Source organism: Stigmatopora nigra, chromosome 21 (genome assembly GCF_051989575.1).
Source record: "Stigmatopora nigra isolate UIUO_SnigA chromosome 21, RoL_Snig_1.1, whole genome shotgun sequence".
Taxonomy (NCBI): domain Eukaryota; kingdom Metazoa; phylum Chordata; class Actinopteri; order Syngnathiformes; family Syngnathidae; genus Stigmatopora; species Stigmatopora nigra.
The window spans coordinates 7,070,402-7,090,380 of NC_135528.1; the positions used below are offsets into that span (position 1 = coordinate 7,070,402).

At 44.5% G+C, this 19,979-nt stretch overlaps 2 protein-coding genes across 5 annotated transcripts in view; one reads left to right on the top strand and one right to left on the bottom strand.

Annotated features, from left to right (window-relative positions):
* jarid2b (jumonji and AT-rich interaction domain containing 2b) overlaps positions 1–7,848 on the top strand; it is a 28,576-nt gene extending 20,728 nt beyond the window's left edge. For both annotated transcript variants that reach the window (XM_077743844.1, XM_077743845.1), the window contains 15 exons: positions 518–724; positions 870–1,090; positions 1,488–2,817; positions 3,319–3,539; positions 3,604–3,882; positions 4,149–4,241; positions 4,317–4,435; positions 4,520–4,590; positions 4,669–4,783; positions 4,869–4,974; positions 5,070–5,252; positions 5,325–5,455; positions 5,529–5,697; positions 6,094–6,201; positions 6,277–7,848. In XM_077743844.1, coding sequence (XP_077599970.1) covers positions 518–724; positions 870–1,090; positions 1,488–2,817; positions 3,319–3,539; positions 3,604–3,882; positions 4,149–4,241; positions 4,317–4,435; positions 4,520–4,590; positions 4,669–4,783; positions 4,869–4,974; positions 5,070–5,252; positions 5,325–5,455; positions 5,529–5,697; positions 6,094–6,201; positions 6,277–6,483 — 3,560 coding nt within the window. In that variant the 3' untranslated portion in view covers positions 6,484–7,848. The remainder of the gene's footprint in view (positions 1–517; positions 725–869; positions 1,091–1,487; positions 2,818–3,318; positions 3,540–3,603; positions 3,883–4,148; positions 4,242–4,316; positions 4,436–4,519; positions 4,591–4,668; positions 4,784–4,868; positions 4,975–5,069; positions 5,253–5,324; positions 5,456–5,528; positions 5,698–6,093; positions 6,202–6,276) is intronic.
* A 2,134-nt stretch (positions 7,849–9,982) lies between these two features.
* Positions 9,983–17,694, bottom strand: dtnbp1b (dystrobrevin binding protein 1b). 3 transcript variants are annotated; one of them, XM_077743599.1, is made up of 5 exons: positions 17,434–17,694; positions 11,271–11,423; positions 10,542–10,676; positions 10,140–10,349; positions 9,983–10,078 (listed from the first exon to the last, which is right to left on the bottom strand). In XM_077743599.1, the coding sequence occupies exons 1-4, from the start codon at positions 17,483–17,485 to the stop codon at positions 10,165–10,167; spliced, it is 525 nt and encodes a 174-aa protein (XP_077599725.1). In that variant the 5' UTR covers positions 17,486–17,694; the 3' UTR covers positions 9,983–10,078; positions 10,140–10,164. The 3 variants fall into 3 exon arrangements, with proteins under 3 accessions (XP_077599725.1, XP_077599724.1, XP_077599723.1); XM_077743598.1 differs by having other exon boundaries at positions 10,149–10,349; positions 10,542–10,685; XM_077743597.1 differs by having other exon boundaries at positions 10,542–10,685.
* Positions 17,695–19,979: the final 2,285 nt, after the last annotated feature.

Genomic DNA, 19,979 nt, shown 5'->3' on the forward strand with positions numbered 1-19,979 from the left:
ATAAAGAATATAATCGATGTTGTTGAATGTTATATTATCTAATGAATTAAAAAATATTTAAATAGTGAATTGTTTAGAGACTTTGGTGACCACCAAATGTGTCCAACACTTAAGTTCTATTTTGTGTTTATTTCTTAAATTTATCCATATAAATTATGGACGACACAAATTATTTTAGTCAAATAAACGATGACAGAATTGCGACATTTCTTGTAATCAAGTGCAATTTCCTGACAAAGTCCTACCGGATCATTTCCTGCGCGATCTGTTTGCCATTGACCTTTTGACCCCCAGCCAAATTACAAACATTTAGCTAATCAAGCTAATCATTCGGGCTTGAGTAGGTCAGTGCATGCAGGTCTGTGCTTGCTCAACAAATGTTATTGAGCTCATTAGCTGCTGTTAACTTTGTTATCTTAATGAATAAACCAAGAGATTTGCAATTCTGCCCAGCAACAAGTGAGCAGCTAATCTGAAAATATCCCCCAAATTGATGTTTTTTGTCTTTTTATTCCAGGTTCGCCGGCTTTGCCAAACAACATGGCCTATTTCGGCAGCTCCCAGGAAGACGACGACTTGGGGGAGGCGGAAGACGAACGCGATGACCAGTTGAGGAATGGCGGCCATTTGCATGGTGTGGCGTGCGGCGGCCACGCTTCCTCTTCCTGCCATTCCACGCCACGCAAGGGCAAGCCCATCATCAGGCAACCGCTCAACGGTCACGGTACAAACATTCTAAACGTCGAGACAAAAATTCAAAATATAAACGTCATGGATATTTGGTTTTATTTAATTACTATGAATTTTGAGGCATAATCTCTGTTCATTTTTGACAATGCCCTCAAATAAACTGTAACGTTCGTCCACAGTGTTCAACAACCACAGCAAAGCGGGGATTGGGGAGAGCCCCCGACCCAAGGCGGCGTCGGGGGCTACGGCGGGGCCTCTTCCGCCCCTCCTGAGGGAGCGCAGCGAGCGCGCCGAGGCTCGGGAACACGTCAGGATGTTGCAGGCCATGGCCTGCGCTAACACCAGCGGCGGCGCTAAAGGCCTGGCCACCCGCAGGGCCGCCGAGGAACTGCGAAAGCAGGTCAGAAAACCCACGCGTCTTGAAAGCGTCCTCGCAATGGCGCATCTGTCTTCTTCTTCTTTTGCTGCTGCACATGTTCCCAGTCTGCCTGCCAGGTGTCAGCTGGGCGATAGCAACACATGATGTCATCAAGACACGCCTCCAGACTCTCTCTTTCTCTCTTTTCATTGTGTCCTTTCCCGTTTCCTCCTGGACTTCAGAGCCCCCTGGTGGCGACCATAATTCCCAACTTGCTCAATGACGAACAATATGATATTATACGCGATATGGCTGTAACTGTTGCCACCTGTCCACGTTAATGGAGTTTTTCAAATGTTTGTTTTAGTTTGCATCTGTTTTGAGTAACCCCCAAATTGTCCATCACTAATGGTTTGGCCCTTGTCCATCCACCACGCAGGTGTCGCGGGTTAACGGTCTGACGCGTCTGAGCGCCCTGCAGGCGGCCGCCAAGAGGAGCCGCGACTTGCGGCTGCCGTCCAAAACTGTGAAGAGGTACACGGCCACTGTGTCCAAGGGCCACGTCACCTACACCAAAGCCAAGCAGAGGGAACTGGGCAAGAAAACCAAACTCGGCGGCGGCCAAGGCCAAGGCGGCCACGGCGGCGACGACGACGACGACTACGCGAACAATCACAATCAGCACAGCCAACCAGCAGCCAGCAATGGGCTGACCCACTCAGGAAAAGCAGCAGCAGCAGCAACAACAGCCTATCACAGCAATGCAAAAACCCGCAAACAGGTGCTACTCTCCAACGGGCAGCACGGGGGCCACTTCAACGGCCGCCGCCGCGACGACAGGGACCAAACGCCGCGCCAAGGCGACCTCCCCGGGCGGGAGGGTCTGCGCAACTCCAAGCGCCGACCGGAGGCGACGGTGGCGTCCGAGCCCAAGTCCGGCCGAGATCCCAAGAGGGCCCGCCCTCCGCCGGCCCGCAGCCCGCCTCCGCCGGAGCCCCGCGTCAAAAAAACGGGCCCGGTGCGCTCGGCCGCCCCCAGCACGCCGCTCTCCAACGGGCGTCCGTCGCAGCCGCCGCCTCCCCCGCCCCCGGAGACGGCCGCGCTGCCGCCGTCGTCGGCGCAGCAGGCCTCCTCCTCCTCCGCGCCGGCCGAGTCGCTCAACCAGAGACCCCGGCGGGCGTCGGCCGGAAAACTCATGCTGATCCGACAGGCGCAGCGGCAGCTGAGCAGGTCTCATGGCCGCGCCTCTTCCTCCCCGTCGCCCGGCCGCAATCACGGGCGCGGCGGCGCTACCTCAGACACGGGCCGCTGCTCCCCGCCGGCCTCCCCTCTCCCGGGGTTGCCGGGTGGGAGCCACGGCGCGGGGCGGCCGGCCCACCGCGACAAGGAATGGGAGCGCGAGAAGGAGCTGACGCGGCAGACGGAACGAGAACAGGAGCGGGAGCGGGGGCCCCGCCGGAGTCGCCCCGAGGGCTGGGCGGCCCTGGCCGAAGTGCCCGTCCTGCGCCCGCCCTCGGCCGACTTCCAGGACCCCGTGGCCTACCTGGACGGAGCGCGTGAGCGGGCCGAGGCGGCCGGACTGTGCCGCGTGGTGCCGCCGCCCGACTGGCGGCCCGAGTGCAAGCTGAGCGAGGAGATGCGCTTCGTCACCACCGTGCAGAGGGTCCACATGCTGGGCCGCCGGTGGGGTCCCAACGTGCAGCGGCTGGCCTGCATACGGAAACACCTCAAATCTCAGGGCATCTCCATGGACGAGCCGCCGGTCATCGGTGAGACAAATGTTTGTTGTTACCAGCCCCTTTTTTTGAGAGTAGTAGCTCCGCCCCGACAATATTTCCGGCAGATTGTCCCTTCACTCGCCATTCCCAGCCGCGGCACGGCCGCTTTACGAGCGTCTAACGAGCCTCGGCGTGCTCACAAATGCTATTCCACCCCCTCGCAATTTTATTGCACGGCGCACTTTAGCCACGCACCTGCTGAATGAAATGGACGCCGTTTGGCACAGTGGAGCGCTGGAGTGGCATCCAAAGGTCAGCTGGCAGTGGCATAGGAAATCAGCTGTATTATGAGAATCGCTATGTTAAGTTAAGTCACTGGCTGCCATTGGCTAGGAGTCATAAAAAAAATTGTTCCCCACACCCTCCCACTTGAAGTAGATTGGATGTCTAGCGCCATGATAATTCGTGGCAGGCTGCCATAATGGGGACTGAAAATGTCAAGATTTCTCCCAAGTATTTTTTGAACAATGGCCACTTTTGTTTTTGCATCAGGCGGCTGCGAAGTGGACCTGGCGCGCTTCTTCCACCTGATCAACGACATGGGCGGCATGCAGCAGGCCATGGACTTGAAGAAGTGGACCAAGCTGGCCGACCTACTGCGCATCCCCAAGTCGGCGCAGGATCGCCTGGCCAAGCTGCAGGAGGCCTACCTGCGCTACCTGCTGGCCTACGATTCGCTGGCCACCGACGAGCGCCTCCGCCTTCAGGCCGAGGTGAGCATCGGTGTCACGCCGCCCCGCCCGTCGTGACTGACTCCTATTTACCCTCCCCGCCCAGGTCCTGCAGGAGAAACGGCGCCTGGAGGCGCGGCACGGGCCGCTGGAGGGCCTGGCCGACTCGGCGGCGCCGGCGCTGCCCCGTTACGAGCCCAAGAACGGGCTGGCGGGCGGCGTGGTGGGCGGCAACGGCGTCTACCAGCATCTGAAGGATCTGGAGGCTCAGGTCAAAGCCGGTCGGCGACGCCTCTTCGCTCAGGAAAAAGAGGAGGGGCGGCGAGCGGCCGACGAGCGGGACGTCGACGACGTTCTCGGCGAGCAGCACAAATGTATTTACAAGGTACGGCATAACACCGTCTGAAAATCTGGTCTTTTATAAAGTACAATAGAAAGTCATTCTCATCAAATCCATTGGGTGTATTGACAAAATAACTACATATCCCAGCAGGCATTGCGCATTACTTTGTCTATGGTAAAATAGTAGAGTCGGGGGCTGCTTGCCATAGTTGTGAGAGTGTACACTATCCACTGCTTTTTTTTAGTTTTAATGTGCCAATATGGTCAAATGAAAGCATAAACAAGGTGGAAAAATGTCTTTTTGTTCAGGGCAAGTCGGTGTCGTTGACCAACTTCTTCCGGATAGCGCGCAACACCATGAGCATGTGCTTCAACAAGGAGCCCGTGGCCGCCGAAGTGGAGGTTCGTCACCCTGCGGGTCCTCCGTCCCCTTGGTGTCCCGAGTTCTCTCTAAAAACACGTTTTTTGTGTCCACAGCAAGAGTACTGGCGCCTCGTGGAGCAGCGCGACAGCCACGTGGCAGTGCATTGTGGGAAAGTAGACACCAGCACGCATGGAAGCGGCTTCCCCACCGGCAAGTCGGAGCCATTTTCAAAGTGAGTTTGAGTCCTTATGGTTTTGTCAAAATTGTTAGGCCAGGGTGAATCTCTGACGCATTTCTGACGCCCTCTTGTGTACAGACACGGGTGGAACCTCACCGTCCTTCCCAATAACTCGGGGTCCATCCTAAGACATCTCGGTGCTGTGCCCGGTAAGAATGATTTGGAATGAATTGATGCTTGTATTGAATCAGTGTTGACAGTATTTTTGTGTTGTGGTTCGCCTTTAGGGGTCACCGTTCCCTGGCTAAACGTGGGTATGGTCTTTTCTACCTCATGCTGGTCTCGAGACCAAAACCGCCTTCCGTACATCGATTATCTTCACACTGGTGCTGATTGCATTTGGTGGGTGACGCGCGCACCACCTCTTAAGCACGCCATTAGGGAGGAAAATCCATTTTATAACATGGTGATGTTGTTTGTGCGTCAGGTATTGCATCCCTGCTGAGGAAAAGTCCAAACTGGACAAGGTGGTCCACACGCTGCTGCAGGCCAATGGGACGCCCGGACTGGAAATGCTGGAGAAAAACATCATGGTGAGTATCAAGCGCATACATCAATTATTTAAAAAAACGTCTGATACTTTTTGTCCAAATGTAAGGAAATGTTATTTATATTTGGTGGTCGCCAGATATCTCCGGAGGTGCTGTGCCGCGAGGGCATCCGCGTCCACCGCACGGTTCAGCGCAGCGGCCAGTTTGTGGTTTGCTTCCCGGGCGCCTTCGTCTCCAAACTCTGCTGCGGTTACAGCGTGTCTGAGACGGTCCACTTTGCCACGCCGCACTGGATCCAGCTGGGCTACCAGGCCGCCAAGGTGGGTATCCATTGCCCCCTTCCCATTCCCCTCCCCCTCCACCTCATCTCGTCAACTCTGCGCCCCCCGCAGGACCTGAAGTGCCGGCGCATCGCCAAGCCCTTCTCCATGGAGAAGCTCCTCTACCAGATGGCCACGGCCGAGTCCAAACGGGACAACGGCCTCCTCCTCACCACCGTGGCCGCCCTCCTCAAAGACCTCAGGTGAGCCAAAAGAGCCGACCGCTATTCTACGCTCCCGTGGACGGACGCCTACTCTAGCGTCTCTCTACCGCAGGAACCTGGAGATGCGTCAACGGCGGGAGCTGTTCACCGCCGGCTTGCAGTCGGCGGCCCGCTACGGCGCCCACGACGAAGGGCGCAAGAAGCCACGGGGAAAGTGGACGGCGTTGGAGTCCTCGGAGAGACGCTGCCAGATCTGTCACCACCTCTGCTACTTGTCCATGGTAAATTCCACCCCATCCGTTTACCATTTTCTAGGTGACGGGTGTCAAAGTGGCGGCCCGAGGGCCAAATCTGGCCCGCCGCATCATTTTGTGCGGTCCGAGGATGAGTGCCGACTTTCAGTTTTAGGATCAAATTCAAATGAATAGTATAGATGTATATTAATTTTACTGATTATCCCCCGTTTAAATCAATAATTGTCATTTTTTAATCCATTTTTTCAGTTTTTAGTTCAAAAATCATTTTGTAAAATCTCAAATTATATAAAAGTTAAAATGAACATTGTTTTAGATCTATAAAACAACTAAATATTGCTCTTGGTAGTGAATTTTTGACCAAATTTAGTCATGCTTTTAGTGTGCCACAGTAGAAATGATTGCTATTCCAATTCCTTTAAGGTGGTGCAAGAGACAGACAACGTGGTGTTCTGCCTGGAGTGCGCGCTACGCTACGTGGAGAAGCACAAGACGGGCCGAGGCCTCAAGATGATGTACAGATACGACGAGGTGCGAAGCGGGCGGAGGGTCCCAAAAAAGAAAAAATGGCGTAAATGACTTAACAATCTTTATTTTCTCTTCCAGGAGCAAATCAACAACTTGGTGAAGCAGGTGTGCGGGCGGGCCTCGCTAAAGAGCGGCGGCGGTGGTGGTGGGGGTGGTGGCGAGGCCTGCCGCCGCCCCCTCAGCCCCGCCAAAGCCTCGCCGGCCAAACGCGGCGCCCCCCGCAAGCGCGGCGGCGTGGAGGTGTCGCTGTCTCGCCTCCCACCCGAAACAGCCGCTGTGTCCTGACCCCTTTTTGCACTAGCGACCCTCCCCCCCTTAAAAAGAAAAAAATAACACAACCTTTCGGCGACAGCCCCCCTCTGCATAGTAGAAACCCAAAGTCGTTCCTCTCCAGTTCCCCCGGTGCTACGGGGGGGGGGGGGGGGGGGGGGGTCACTGTCGTAGCGAAAACTTGAAAGCCAACGCTGTACTGGCGCAAGAAAGTTAGCCTCCTACCCAAGGGGGTCCGCCTTATTCTTTTTTTGGTGCTGTCACTTTCCGATTTACTGTACCGTGCTGACAAAAAAGGGCGTCGGAAAAGCTTTGCCCCGCCCCCTGCCCTGCCCCGCCCCCGTTTTTGCTTGGAGACGTGCAATCCTGTTAACATTCCATTTTTCTTACAGTACATCTGACTTCTCATCATTTTCCACGCAGTGTATTTTTTTTTAATAATTTTTTTTATCAAGTAGAGCCACTCGTGAGAAATGTGAAATGTTTCCTCATTATTTGACTTTGTTTTAAAATTTTACGTTAGAATTTTTTCCCCTTTTTTTGTGTACATAATCCTGTTTTTGTGGCCAAGAAAAGAGTGTCGATGAAGAAAAAGCCTTACAATTCCCTTTCTTCATGATGCGTTTAAAGACAGAGAAAAAAAATTGGAAAAAGGAACGTTTAAGTGCTGCTTATAATCGCGAGCCCCCCACCCCCGACCGCCCGTAGCCGAGCCCCCCCCCCCACACCCTCTTTCGCCTAGTTTTCTTTGGTTAGCTTTACTTTTTTTAAGAAAAGGGAAAAAAGTACGAAAAAAAATAGGTTTTATTGACATTTTCACGAGTGAAATATCACAAAGAAAGGTTGCACTGAGAAAAAAAAACTGCTTTGAAATCCTGGATTTTTTTTTTTGTCATCCCGTCAACTCGCGAAGAAGACTGAAAACTCTTTGAGGACTATTTAAGGAAGAAAAACAAAACACAAAAAAAACACGGTTGTCAAGTTTTACGGCCTTAATATTTTTGCCGGTTTGCGTTTTTGATACAAACATCTGAAAGTGCTCGCTGGCAAAAAAAAAAGCGAGGCTCTTAATTTATTGTTCCACTCTCGTGTTGGTTACTTGATTTTTTTTCTCCTTTTTTTTTATTACATTTTTGGAGTTTGTTTGTACTTGAGGTTGAATAAAAACTTGCTGACAATTCAGTCTATGGCTCCCATCTGGTTTTCACCATGCATGGGAGGTTAAGTTTTCATATAGTCTGCTGTCTCAAAACGACGAAATGTGGTATGTATAGTAACAGATTATTTCAAATTGCCCATAAGGCTTCTTTTCTTGTTGTGAAGGCTATTCTTATGTTGTTTGGTCACCTCTGTTTCAGATGAAAGACAACTTGGAGGATGCAGGCATCAGTCCAACTACTACTTTAATCATGGTGAGCGCTCTACTATTTGAGTGAAGTACCCACCTATCACGGTCACTCACTATTTTTCTATTTCAGGTGTAAGGTGACAACTTGGAGCATGGCCAGATTCAATCCGAATACCTTGTGTATGACAAGCAAGCACTACTTGGTGAGCTCGGTTCCCACCCACATACTATGACACTGCCTTGCTCGCTCACTATTTTTCTATTTCAGATCAAGAGTGACAAGTTGAAGTATGTGGCATTCCAACCAACTGACCTTTGTGTGGCAAGCGTGCACTCTACTTGGTGAGTTAACTTCCCAACCACGTACGTGCGTGTATGTATGCGTGTACGTACATACGTACATATATACATACGTACGTACGTACGTACATACATACATACATACATACATACATACATACATACATACATACATACATACATACATACATACATACATACATACATACATACATACATACATACATACATACATACATACATACATACATACATACATACATACATACATACATACATACATACATACATACATACATACATACATACATACATACATACATACATACATACATACATACATACATACATACATACATACATACATACATACATACATACATACATACATACATACATACATACATACATACATACATACATACATACATACATACATACATACATACATACATACATACATACATACATACATACATACATACATACATACATACATACATACATACATACATACATACATACATACATACATACATACATACATACATACATACATACATACATACATACATACATACATACATACATACATACATACATACATACATACATACATACATACATACATACATACATACATACATACATACATACATACATACATACATACATACATACATACATACATACATACATACATACATACATACATACATACATACATACATACATACATACATACATACATACATACATACATAGGCACGTACGTATTTATGTATGTGTGTATGTATGTGTGTATGTATGTATGCACGTATGTACGTATGTATATATGTATGTATGTACGTATGTATATATGTATGTATGTACGTATGTATGTATGTATGTACGTATGTATATATGTATATATGTATGTATGTACGTATGTACGTACGTATGTATATATGTACGTATGTATATATGTACGTATGTATATATGCACGTATGTATGTACGTATGTATATATGTATGTATGTATGTATGTATGTACGTATGTATGTATGTATGTATGTACGTATGTATATATCTACGTATGTACGTATGTATATATGTATGTACGTATGTATATATGTATGTATGTACGTATGTATATATGTATGTATGTACGTATGTATATATGTATATATGTATGTACGTATGTATGTACATATGTACGTACGTATGTATGTACATATGTACGTACGTATGTATGTATGTATGTATGTACGTACGTATGTATATATGTACGTATGTATATATGCACGTATGTACGTACGTATGTATGTACATATGTACGTACGTATGTATGTATGTATGTATGTATGTATGTATGTATGTACGTACGTACGTATGTATATATGTACGTATGTATATATGCACGTATGTATATATGCACGTATGTACGTACGTATGTATATATGTACGTATGTACGTACATGCATACATACACGCACGTACGTACAAACACGCACGTACGTACATACACGCACGTATGTACGTGTATGTCCGTACGTACGTATATATGTACGTACGTATGTACGTACGTACATACATATACATGTGTATGCCCTGTCATAGCATACATACTTGGCTTTCAAAGAAATAAGACAAGATTTGGACTCGTGACTTTTGTGGGACAAGATATATTTGGACATAATTCCAAGTATTTTCAAGACCATAAAAGCTGCTGTCAAGGTGGATATACTATTGAGTACAGATTGAAGAAGCAAAAACAGCATTGTATTGTCATGTTAACTACGTAGGAATGAATCCACCTTAAATGCACCTTGACCTCACATTTGCTTTTCTTCTCCGCTCTTGTCAGCAGAATCACCACCACGACAACGCTCCACGTGGCGGATTGCAAACCACGATCAAGGCTTTGCTCCACGGCGGAAGCTTCTCTTCCACGTCTCCGTTCCGCGCACGTCCAGAAGAAACCTTGCCAAAGGGGAACACAAACCATCAAAACATTGCCAACATAAAAGGAGAAAATGCTCACCGGGCAGACGTCACGCCAAACGTCCTCAAACGTCGCTTTTTCCGGGCGAAGGCGCCTTCTTCCTCCTCCGCCTCCTGGTAGTCCTTCCGGAATCTTCCTCCTCATCGTCGTCCTCTTCTTCATCACGGGCGCACGCCGACGACAACTTGTGGTGCAACTCGGCACGGGTGGGAACCGGAAGGCTGATCTCGCAGCTCAATGACTCAGGTCCTTTAAAAAAACAAAAAACTTTAATCCAAAGCTGCACATTGATGGCTCTAACACCCCCTGTGAACCTTGTAAGTTGGATCACAGCAATTGTAACCCTAATCTATTATTATTTTTTTAAAACTATGTTAACAAGGCATCTTGGAGACTTCTTTCCTTTACCCTTATTTCCCATTCAAATGAGTTTTGACTGACCTGCAACAGGCGAGGCGGCGCTGTTGTCTTCACCGCCGGAGTGCAGGAAGGCATCGAGCGCCTCGTGGTCCGACATGTCCATCAGGTCCATCTGCTCCAGCAGGTCCACGTTGACCTCCATGGACGACATGCTGCCTGCGGGACCTGCCGTCGTCAACACGGACAAATTCAGTTGGCTAAACATTCACTTGAAATTTAGACACCATGTGTAAGTCAAAGTAACACCGTAGTCATGGTGAAGAGGAGTGAATGGGGAGCTGATTAGCAGCGGGACAAGACGTGATTGGCTACTGTACCTCAAGGAAGTGAGGAGGGCGGGCGGGCGGAGCAGGGCGGCGTGGGAAGGAGAGCACATCAAATTAGAAGAAGACCGGCGGGGAGGGAAGGGTTAGGTTGATTCAATCACGAGGAACTACAGCGGGCAGACACCATCAGTGGTCGCCATTGATGGCGACAGACGTCCCAATCCATGAGGACTGTCACACAAAGTTCAAATGGATCGGACGTCCATCACTGTCCGTTTAGGAGTTCAAAAAGTGGGGAAAAAGCAGTCAATACTATATGGTTATTGAAGTAGACCATTTTCATGGAGTCCTACAAAAAAATGTGGTTAAGTGATTCATTTTGGTCACCAGAAAATGGTCGTTGTGGTTTGGATTTTGTTTTTCGGTGTCTAAAATTGGTGTTGCACCGCTGCTGTTTTGAGCGGAGAAACGGGCCGAGTGTCACCTCTCCTCTCGACGATGTGGAGGTAGCCCGCCGTGAGGTAGTGTTCCACGTCCTGTTGGAAGACATCCTCCGTCGCCTTGTGCCGGTCCTTAGGCTTGGGACGTCCGCCGGCAGATTCGGCGTCCTCGCCGGTCGGTGGGAGCTCCGTCTCCGCTGTAAAACAAAAAAATGATGGCATGTTTCGTGAGAACGTTAAGTTTTGTTATGCCTCAACGTTCTTATTCGAATCGGAGGTCGGCTTCATTTGGGCCTTTGATCAGACAGAGGCTCTAGAAAGAAAAAAAAGAGGCCGCAGGCTAAATATGAGCAAAAGGCTAAAAATAGAACCTCCGGGAGCAGCGCGGAAAGTAGCTGAGCTAACCAAGATGAGGAGGAAAAACGTGCAGAAGGATTACAACAAAAAAGTGTATGTATATGTATGTATGTGCGTACGTACGTACATGTATATGTACGTACAAATGTACGTACATATACATGTACATGTACGTACATGTATATGTATGTATGTGCGTGCATGTATGTATGTGCGTACGTACGTATGTATGTGCGTACGTACGTATGTTTGTACGTACGTACGTACACGTACATGTATACGTACGTACGTACGTATGTATGTGTATGTATCTATGTGCACGTATGTGCATACATCCAAAAAAAGCCTTACTATATATACTATGTCATTTTCTAAGAAAAAAAGCCTTTCTATACCAGTAGTTCTAACATACAAAACAACGAATACTACTGCATACATTTGTGAGCCTGTGCATTAGTGAATAAGTCATTGGTCTCCCACCTCTGTGGACCTGGGTTCATATCCTGATCTCCTCTGCATGTTTACAAACATTTTCCCCACTACAAGATACAATAAAGTACTAAGTATAACCTGGGAGTGGAAAGAGACAAAACAACGAATACTACTGCATAATCCTGTAGAGTGGTGGCCCAGTGGATAAGTCATCAGTCTCCCGCTGCTGTGGTCCTGGGTACAAATCCTAATGTTTGCAAAGGTTTTCCCAATATTATTCAAGGATATAAGAGATATGAGTACAAATACTACTGCTTTCTCTCACTGGGTGGTGGCCCAATGGTTAAGTCATCAGTTTGCAACTTCTTTGGTCTTGGGTTCAAATCCAAGTGCCTGCAAAGATTTTCCCAATATTATTCAGGTAAATGAAAGAGGTAAAAGTATAAGTACTACTGCTTTCTCTCACAGGGTGGTGGCCCAGTGGTTAAGTCATCAGTCTTCCACCTCTGTGGTCCTGGGTTCAAATCCAAGTACCTGCAAAGATTTTCCAAATATTATTCAGTTAAATGAATAAGTTCTAATTTCTAAGTGTTTAAGTGTTTAAGTGTTAAAGTGTTAAAGTGTTAAAGTGTATAAGTGTTTAAGTGTTCTGTAGTGGATGAAACATTTTGTCAAAAAAATGACTAAGTGTTTCACCCCATTTCCTTGGATAAAACGTTTCAACACCCATGTATAAGTGGGGCACGAGTTGGTGTTGTGGGTTGCACACTCGCCTTTGCACCGAGAGAACGTGAGTTCGCTTCCCGGTGTCGGCGGTTCACTGACCAAGCAAGCGGTCGAGGGTCGGCCGAAGGCCGACCCGAGAACGCCTTTCGCACATACAGGTCCTTCAACTGTCTTCCGAACTGCCGAAGGCAGTTCGGAATATAACCTTTTGCTGAAAAGTATGACTAAGTGTTTAATATAAATTAAAAAGTTTTTTCTTTTTTTTCTTCTTCTTCTTCTTATTCCATTGACCAATTCGTCTTTCCAAGTATTTTCAGCCAAACGACAGCGGCGGGAATCGAACCCAGGTCTCCCACACGGGAGTCCTGTGATCTAACCTCTGCGCCACCCAAGTGACTACACTTTTCTTGTAATCATTTGAGTATTTTAGAAGAAGTCCACCGAAACAACTAAGTGAAAAAGTGTCCCGACCGGGAATCGAACCCAGGTCTCCCACACGGGAGTCCAGTGATCTAACCTCTGCGCCAACCCAGTGACTACACTTTTCTTGTAATCATTTGAGTATTTTTAGAAGAAGTCCACCGAAACAACTAAATGAAAAAGTGTCCAAATCGGGAATTGAACCCAGGTCTCCCAGACGGGAGTCCAGTGATCTAACCTCTGCGCCAACCAAGTGGCTACACTTTTCTCAGTCATCATTTAAGTTTCTTGACTACAAGTCCAAAGAAACGACTAAGTGAAAAAGAGTCCCAACCGGGAATCGAACCCAGGTCTCTCCCAACCAGAGTCAGGTGAACAAACCTCTGCGCCACAAAGGCTTCACATACCTTAGTTTACATAGTATAGTAAGGCTTTTTTCTCTGAAAAAACGACATAGTATAGTAAGGCTTTTTTCTCTGAAAAAACGACATAGTATAGTAAGGCTTTTTTTCTTGAAAAAACGACATAGTATAGTAAGGCTTTTTTTCTTGAAAAAACGAAATAGTATAGTAAGGCTTTTTTTCTTGAAAAAACGACATAGTATAGTAAGGCTTTTTTCTTGAAAAAACGACATAGTATAGTAAGGCTTTTTTTCTTGAAAAAACGACATAGTATAGTAAGGCTTTTTTTCTTGAAAAAACGACATAGTATAGTAAGGCTTTTTTTCTTGAAAAAACGACATAGTATAGTAAGGCTTTTTTCTCTGAAAAAAACGACATAGTATAGTAAGGCTTTTTTCTCTGAAAAAACGACATAGTATAGTAAGGCTTTTTTTCTTGAAAAAACGACATAGTATAGTAAGGCTTTTTTTTCTTGAAAAAACGACATAGTATAGTAAGGCTTTTTTTCTTGAAAAAACGACATAGTATAGTATGGCTTTTTTCTCTGAAAAAACGACATAGTATAGTAAGGCTTTTTTCTTGAAAAAACGACATAGTATAGTAAGGCTTTTTTTCTTGAAAAAAACGACTTAGTATAGTAAGGCTTTTTTTTCTTGAAAAAAACGACTTAGTATAGTAAGGCTTTTTTTCTTGAAAAAACGACATAGTATAGTAAGGCTTTTTTCTCTGAAAAAACGACATAGTATAGTAAGGCTTTTTTTCTTAAAAAAACGACATAGTATAGTAAGGCTTTTTTCTCTTCAAAAACGACATAGTATAGTAAGGCTTTTTTCTTGAAAAAACGACATAGTATAGTAAGGCTTTTTTTCTTGAAAAAACGACATAGTATAGTAAGGCTTTTTTCTCTGAAAAAAACGACATAGTATAGTAAGGCTTTTTTCTCTGAAAAAACGACATAGTATAGTAAGGCTTTTTTTCTTGAAAAAACGACATAGTATAGTAAGGCTTTTTTTTCTTGAAAAAACGACATAGTATAGTAAGGCTTTTTTTCTTGAAAAAACGACATAGTATAGTATGGCTTTTTTCTCTGAAAAAACGACATAGTATAGTAAGGCTTTTTTCTTGAAAAAACGACATAGTATAGTAAGGCTTTTTTTCTTGAAAAAAACGACTTAGTATAGTAAGGCTTTTTTTCTTGAAAAAACGACATAGTATAGTAAGGCTTTTTTCTCTGAAAAAACGACATAGTATAGTAAGGCTTTTTTTCTTAAAAAAACGACATAGTATAGTAAGGCTTTTTTCTCTTCAAAAACGACATAGTATAGTAAGGCTTTTTTCTTGAAAAAACGACATAGTATAGTAAGGCTTTTTTTCTTGAAAAAACGACATAGTATAGTAAGGCTTTTTTCTCTGAAAAAAACGACATAGTATAGTAAGGCTTTTTTCTCTGAAAAAACGACATAGTATAGTAAGGCTTTTTTTCTTGAAAAAACGACATAGTATAGTAAGGCTTTTTTTCTTGAAAAAACGACATAGTATAGTAAGGCTTTTTTTCTTGAAAAAACGACATAGTATAGTATGGCTTTTTTCTCTGAAAAAACGACATAGTATAGTAAGGCTTTTTTCTTGAAAAAACGACATAGTATAGTAAGGCTTTTTTTCTTGAAAAAACGACATAGTATAGTAAGGCTTTTTTTCTTGAAAAAACGACATAGTATAGTAAGGCTTTTTTCTTGAAAAAAACGACATAGTATAGTAAGGCTTTTTTTCTTGAAAAAACGACATAGTATAGTAAGGCTTTTTTTCTTGAAAAAAACGACATAGTATAGTATGGCTTTTTTCTTGAAAAAACGACATAGTATAGTATGGCTTTTTTCTTGAAAAAAACGACATACTATAGTAAGGCTTTTTTCTTGAAAAAACGACATAGTATAGTAAGGCTTTTTTTCTTGAAAAAACGACATAGTATAGTAAGGCTTTTTTCTATGAAAAAACGACATAGTATAGTAAGGCTTTTTTCTCTGAAAAAACGACATAGTATAGCAAGGCTTTTTTTCTTGAAAAAACGACATAGTATAGTAAGGCTTTTTTTCTTGAAAAAACGACATAGTATAGTAAGGCTTTTTCTCTGAAAAAAACGACATAGTATAGTAAGGCGTTTTTCCCTAAAAAAATACATAGTATAGTAAGGCTATTTTTCTGGAAAAAACGACATAGTATAGTAAGGCTATCATCTTTTAAAAAACGACATAGTATAGTAAGGCTTTTTTTTTACACACACATTCATACATTCAGACTCCCGTGGCCAATTGGTCTTCTGCGCCTGGCAAACAAGTGACGAGTGCCAGCGTCCCCGCGCGCAGGATTTTCTGCTTGGATTTAACAAGAATATTCTATCATTTGTCCCTCTCAGTCCAAATGGATTAGCTAGCAGCCATTTAACAAAGCGCCATGCACACACAAAAACACAACTGGATGAATTAGTCAAGCGCAACTATTCGGGTGAGTGAATCATTGCTGCCAAGATGCGTTCAGTGACCCCACTTCTAACAACAGGCACCCTTATGGGGGGGTTGGTTATATTGACTCTTACGTAAGGAAGCTTACAGAAAGTAACGTGCACACACAAACGCCGCAATGGAGTTGTCAGAAGCGAGACGACACCTCGTTTGGCAAATCACCCGACGCCGAAAAAAAATCTCAGATGGGACGTGTGAAAAGAAAAAAAAATGCTCTCATTAGGAGGCCGAAAAGAAGACTCCATTTTTAGCTATCTGTCACAAAATAGAAGTCGGTTATCTGCTAATTATCCTTGACTGCCATTGAGAGTGCTCATTGTCCAATCCATTTCAAGTGGGAGGAATGGCTGGCATCAAGTCAACAAAAGGTCTGCTAGTGATAAACATATTTTCAGGAGCTACAGGAAGATTAATTTACGCTGCCATTGACAAGGCTGGATGTCCAATCCATTGCTATTTCTCTATTTTCCCCACTGATAAAGTCAACTAATAGCACAAAACCTTTTTTTTAGCGACTGGCACCCGATCACATCGTTGCAACTCAAGCCTGGTGAGATCGAGCAAGGCATTCTGGGTAAATAAATAACACGACGACGGCAGCAGGGGGTTGAAAGCCTGGAGGAGAAGGGAGGAGGGAGGGAGGGATGATGAGAATAATGGAAGCAATAAAAGGACCAGTCCATCAAGCTAAAGCAACCCCCCCCCCCCCCCCCCCACGTATCATCTTGTGTCGTGTGGATGAGAAAGATGAGTCAAAATGAGTCATATCATGTTATCAATCACCCACTTTTCAGCACACAACTTTGTGAGTGTGTGTTGATGAAACCCTACTACAAAGTGGCAGTTTCCTCCCACAACACACACACACACACACACACACACACAGACATACATACACACTCCATAGTTGTTACACTTAAAAAAAAAGCCTTACTATACTATGTCATTTTTTAGGAGGAAAAACTGATCCCTTATATTGCTTTAATTTAATTTAATTTGATTCATCACTGGTATTTCTATTTTTAGACAATACAAAACTATCTAAAATAATAAAGATGATAACTACTAGTATTCAAGTTGTTTTGAAATAACCCAAAAAATAATCACTCTCTAAACGGTTTAAAAAGTGTCAAGTTTTGAATAAAAAAATCGATCCAAGTCACTCAAATTCCTCTTCTTTTCATATCACAAATATAGTATGACGCCCTAAAGAATCAATTGTTCTGATTTCCTGTCCGGCAGTACATTCTACTTCCTGCTTTGTGATTATCATCACATTGTTATTCTTATTTCAAACTCATTGACATATAAAGTGTTTCGACTTATACACAAAAAAATGTAAGTTTACTTACACGAGTTGTTGTGGCTCCCTTCGGCGGTGGCTCCAGCAGGCGACGTCGACATCCTGGATGTGTCCGCCGTTTCCACGCCGAAGACGAGACGCGACTTGGCGACCTCGAGAGGAAGACGTTACAGCAGCCCGCCGTGCATCCTCCCGTTGGTTCTCTCGTCGGCAAGCGGCATTTTCCAGCTTTTTTACGCCTGCGTCCTGGCGTACGGCGACGAGGGAGGCAAAGAGATGATGAGAAGCGAGATGTGATGGGGAGGGTGAGAGAGAGAGAGATCGAGGGAGGGAGGAAATGGGAGGGAGGGAGGCGTTTATACGAGGATGGCGGGATGAAAATGTGTGACAAGTGAACGCCTCATGGCATCCCAGTGGGTGAAGAGGTGAAGAAAGACTCATAATTGTGAAATATGACATGAATATGTGGACATGGACCACTATTGAACTGACCTTTTTTTTTTTTAAGAGCCGTTTTCCTCCATTTTGTGTCTTCTTTGGCGCATCCCCCACCAAAACACAGAAGAAGGCGGTTCTCAGCCGAGCTGTCACAATGGAGAAATGCACACAAAAATAAATTAAAAAATGATTTGAGTTGCCTAGGAAACGGATGGTGCGAGTGAGGGTTTTATGTAATATTTGCGTAGAGGAGGAAAAGTCTCGGGGACAAGCGTGAACTTTTCAACTGTTAGCGTTATGTTAGCGTCGAGGTTAGAATAGTTATTTTCCTTTTAAAATGGATTGTTGTTAATGAGTTAACAGTTAGAAATTGGCTTAAAATGTCATTGGTTTTGTTTGTTTTTTGTTTATTTTGGGTTGCGATGATCCGTCTGGCTGAGCACGCTTACCCAAAATTGTTGCCTAGCAACACGGCAGGCCGTGACCTCGTCAAAGATCCGACATGGCCGCCGTCAGCGATAAACAATATACTTGATTACACTTTGCTTCCTTTTCTTTGGTTGTCACTTTTGACAAATTGTTATCTACAGTCACGGTTGATGATTTACGCGTTGGGTATAAAAGAGGCGGAGTTTGAAAAAAGGAAGAAGTACAGAAAAATGCAAATTTAAAAAAAAAATACAATTATTGATTTATAAGGGGGAAAATCAGGAAATGTAATATACTAATCTATACTCTTCATTTTAATTTGATCCCGAAACAGAAAGTTGATTTATTTTTTCGGGCCGCACAAAATGATGCGGCGGGCCAGATTTGGCCCCCGGGCCGCCACTTTGACACCAGTGTTGTAAAAGATCATCAAAATTATTTTTATATAATTTTTTTTTCGTGACCAGTTTAGGGTAAAGTTAGTTATAATTTGTATTATAAATTTTCTTCTATAAACATTCTATCAAGATTTTTGAACTTATTAAAATAAGTCAGTGTTGCTCTCTGGTGGCTGAAAACTGCAGTACAATTACCTCTTAGACTAGAATTGCATTAAAATGTACATATTTTTTTTAAAATGGGGAAAAACGAAAACAAAAATGGAGACAAACTAATGTAGGTTGGAGTAGAAGAAGAGTGAATCAAGAGGTGCTTCTGCCCAAGGAACAAATGGCATTGTTTACTCGGAAGTGGGACTAAAAATAGACCTCATTTCCCATTCCTTGTGCATGAAGTCAAACATTTATGACCAATGGGGATATTAATAAGATAAGAGATGATACAGGAAACAATTAAAGCGCCGAGTCAACACAAATAATGTGACGGAGTCTGAGACATATACATACATATATGAAAATAGTTTGAACAGAATAAAAGTTGACCAATTCAATTTAATTAATAAACCTTTATTGACAAAGGAGCGTGGCGGCATGTGTGGTACACGGATCCGGCCGTGTGCAGAAAATGAAGCATGTGAATTGTGCTCTGAGGCCTTTCCGGAAATAGCAGCTGACAAATTTGTGGCGCTTAGCCACTCGTCCGAAACCATTATTGGGAGAGAGACTTGTCGTCGACTTAAAGGGCTCGCGATGATCAACAAAATGTGTGGTACAAACATGATATGTTTTTCTGGGTCACAGACAGACCACTATGCTATCTATGTTGATGATTCCACTTTCTTCTGATGAAGTAGCTAGACAGGCTTCAAAGGCATGTGGAGAACCAATCTCAGGGATTGTTTTGGGTTTTTTTGTGCTAAAGTCTTCTTTGTCAGAGATGGACGAGGACAACATCCACAGACTGGGACACTTGGACAACTCCGTCCTGAAGGGATGAACTGCTCCCCAGATGAGGAGGGCATTAGATAGCCAAAAAGTGGACAAGGAGAATATCCACAGACACTTGGACAACTCCGATGGTGAAGGGATGACCTGTTCCCCAGATGAGGAAGGCATTAGAAAGTAGTTGATTTGAAGCCAGAATTCCAGAGTGATCACCTGCTTGGTTCACAAACACGTCCATTCGGGTTCCAGGAAACAGGACATTTGGGCAAAGTGATCCAGAACTGGTGAGGCCTCACTACAAAAGTCCATCAAGGTTCCCAAAAAACTTCCAAGTCTTCATCCTTAGACTAAAATGGTAGTATTCCCTCCACCAAAATCCTCGAGG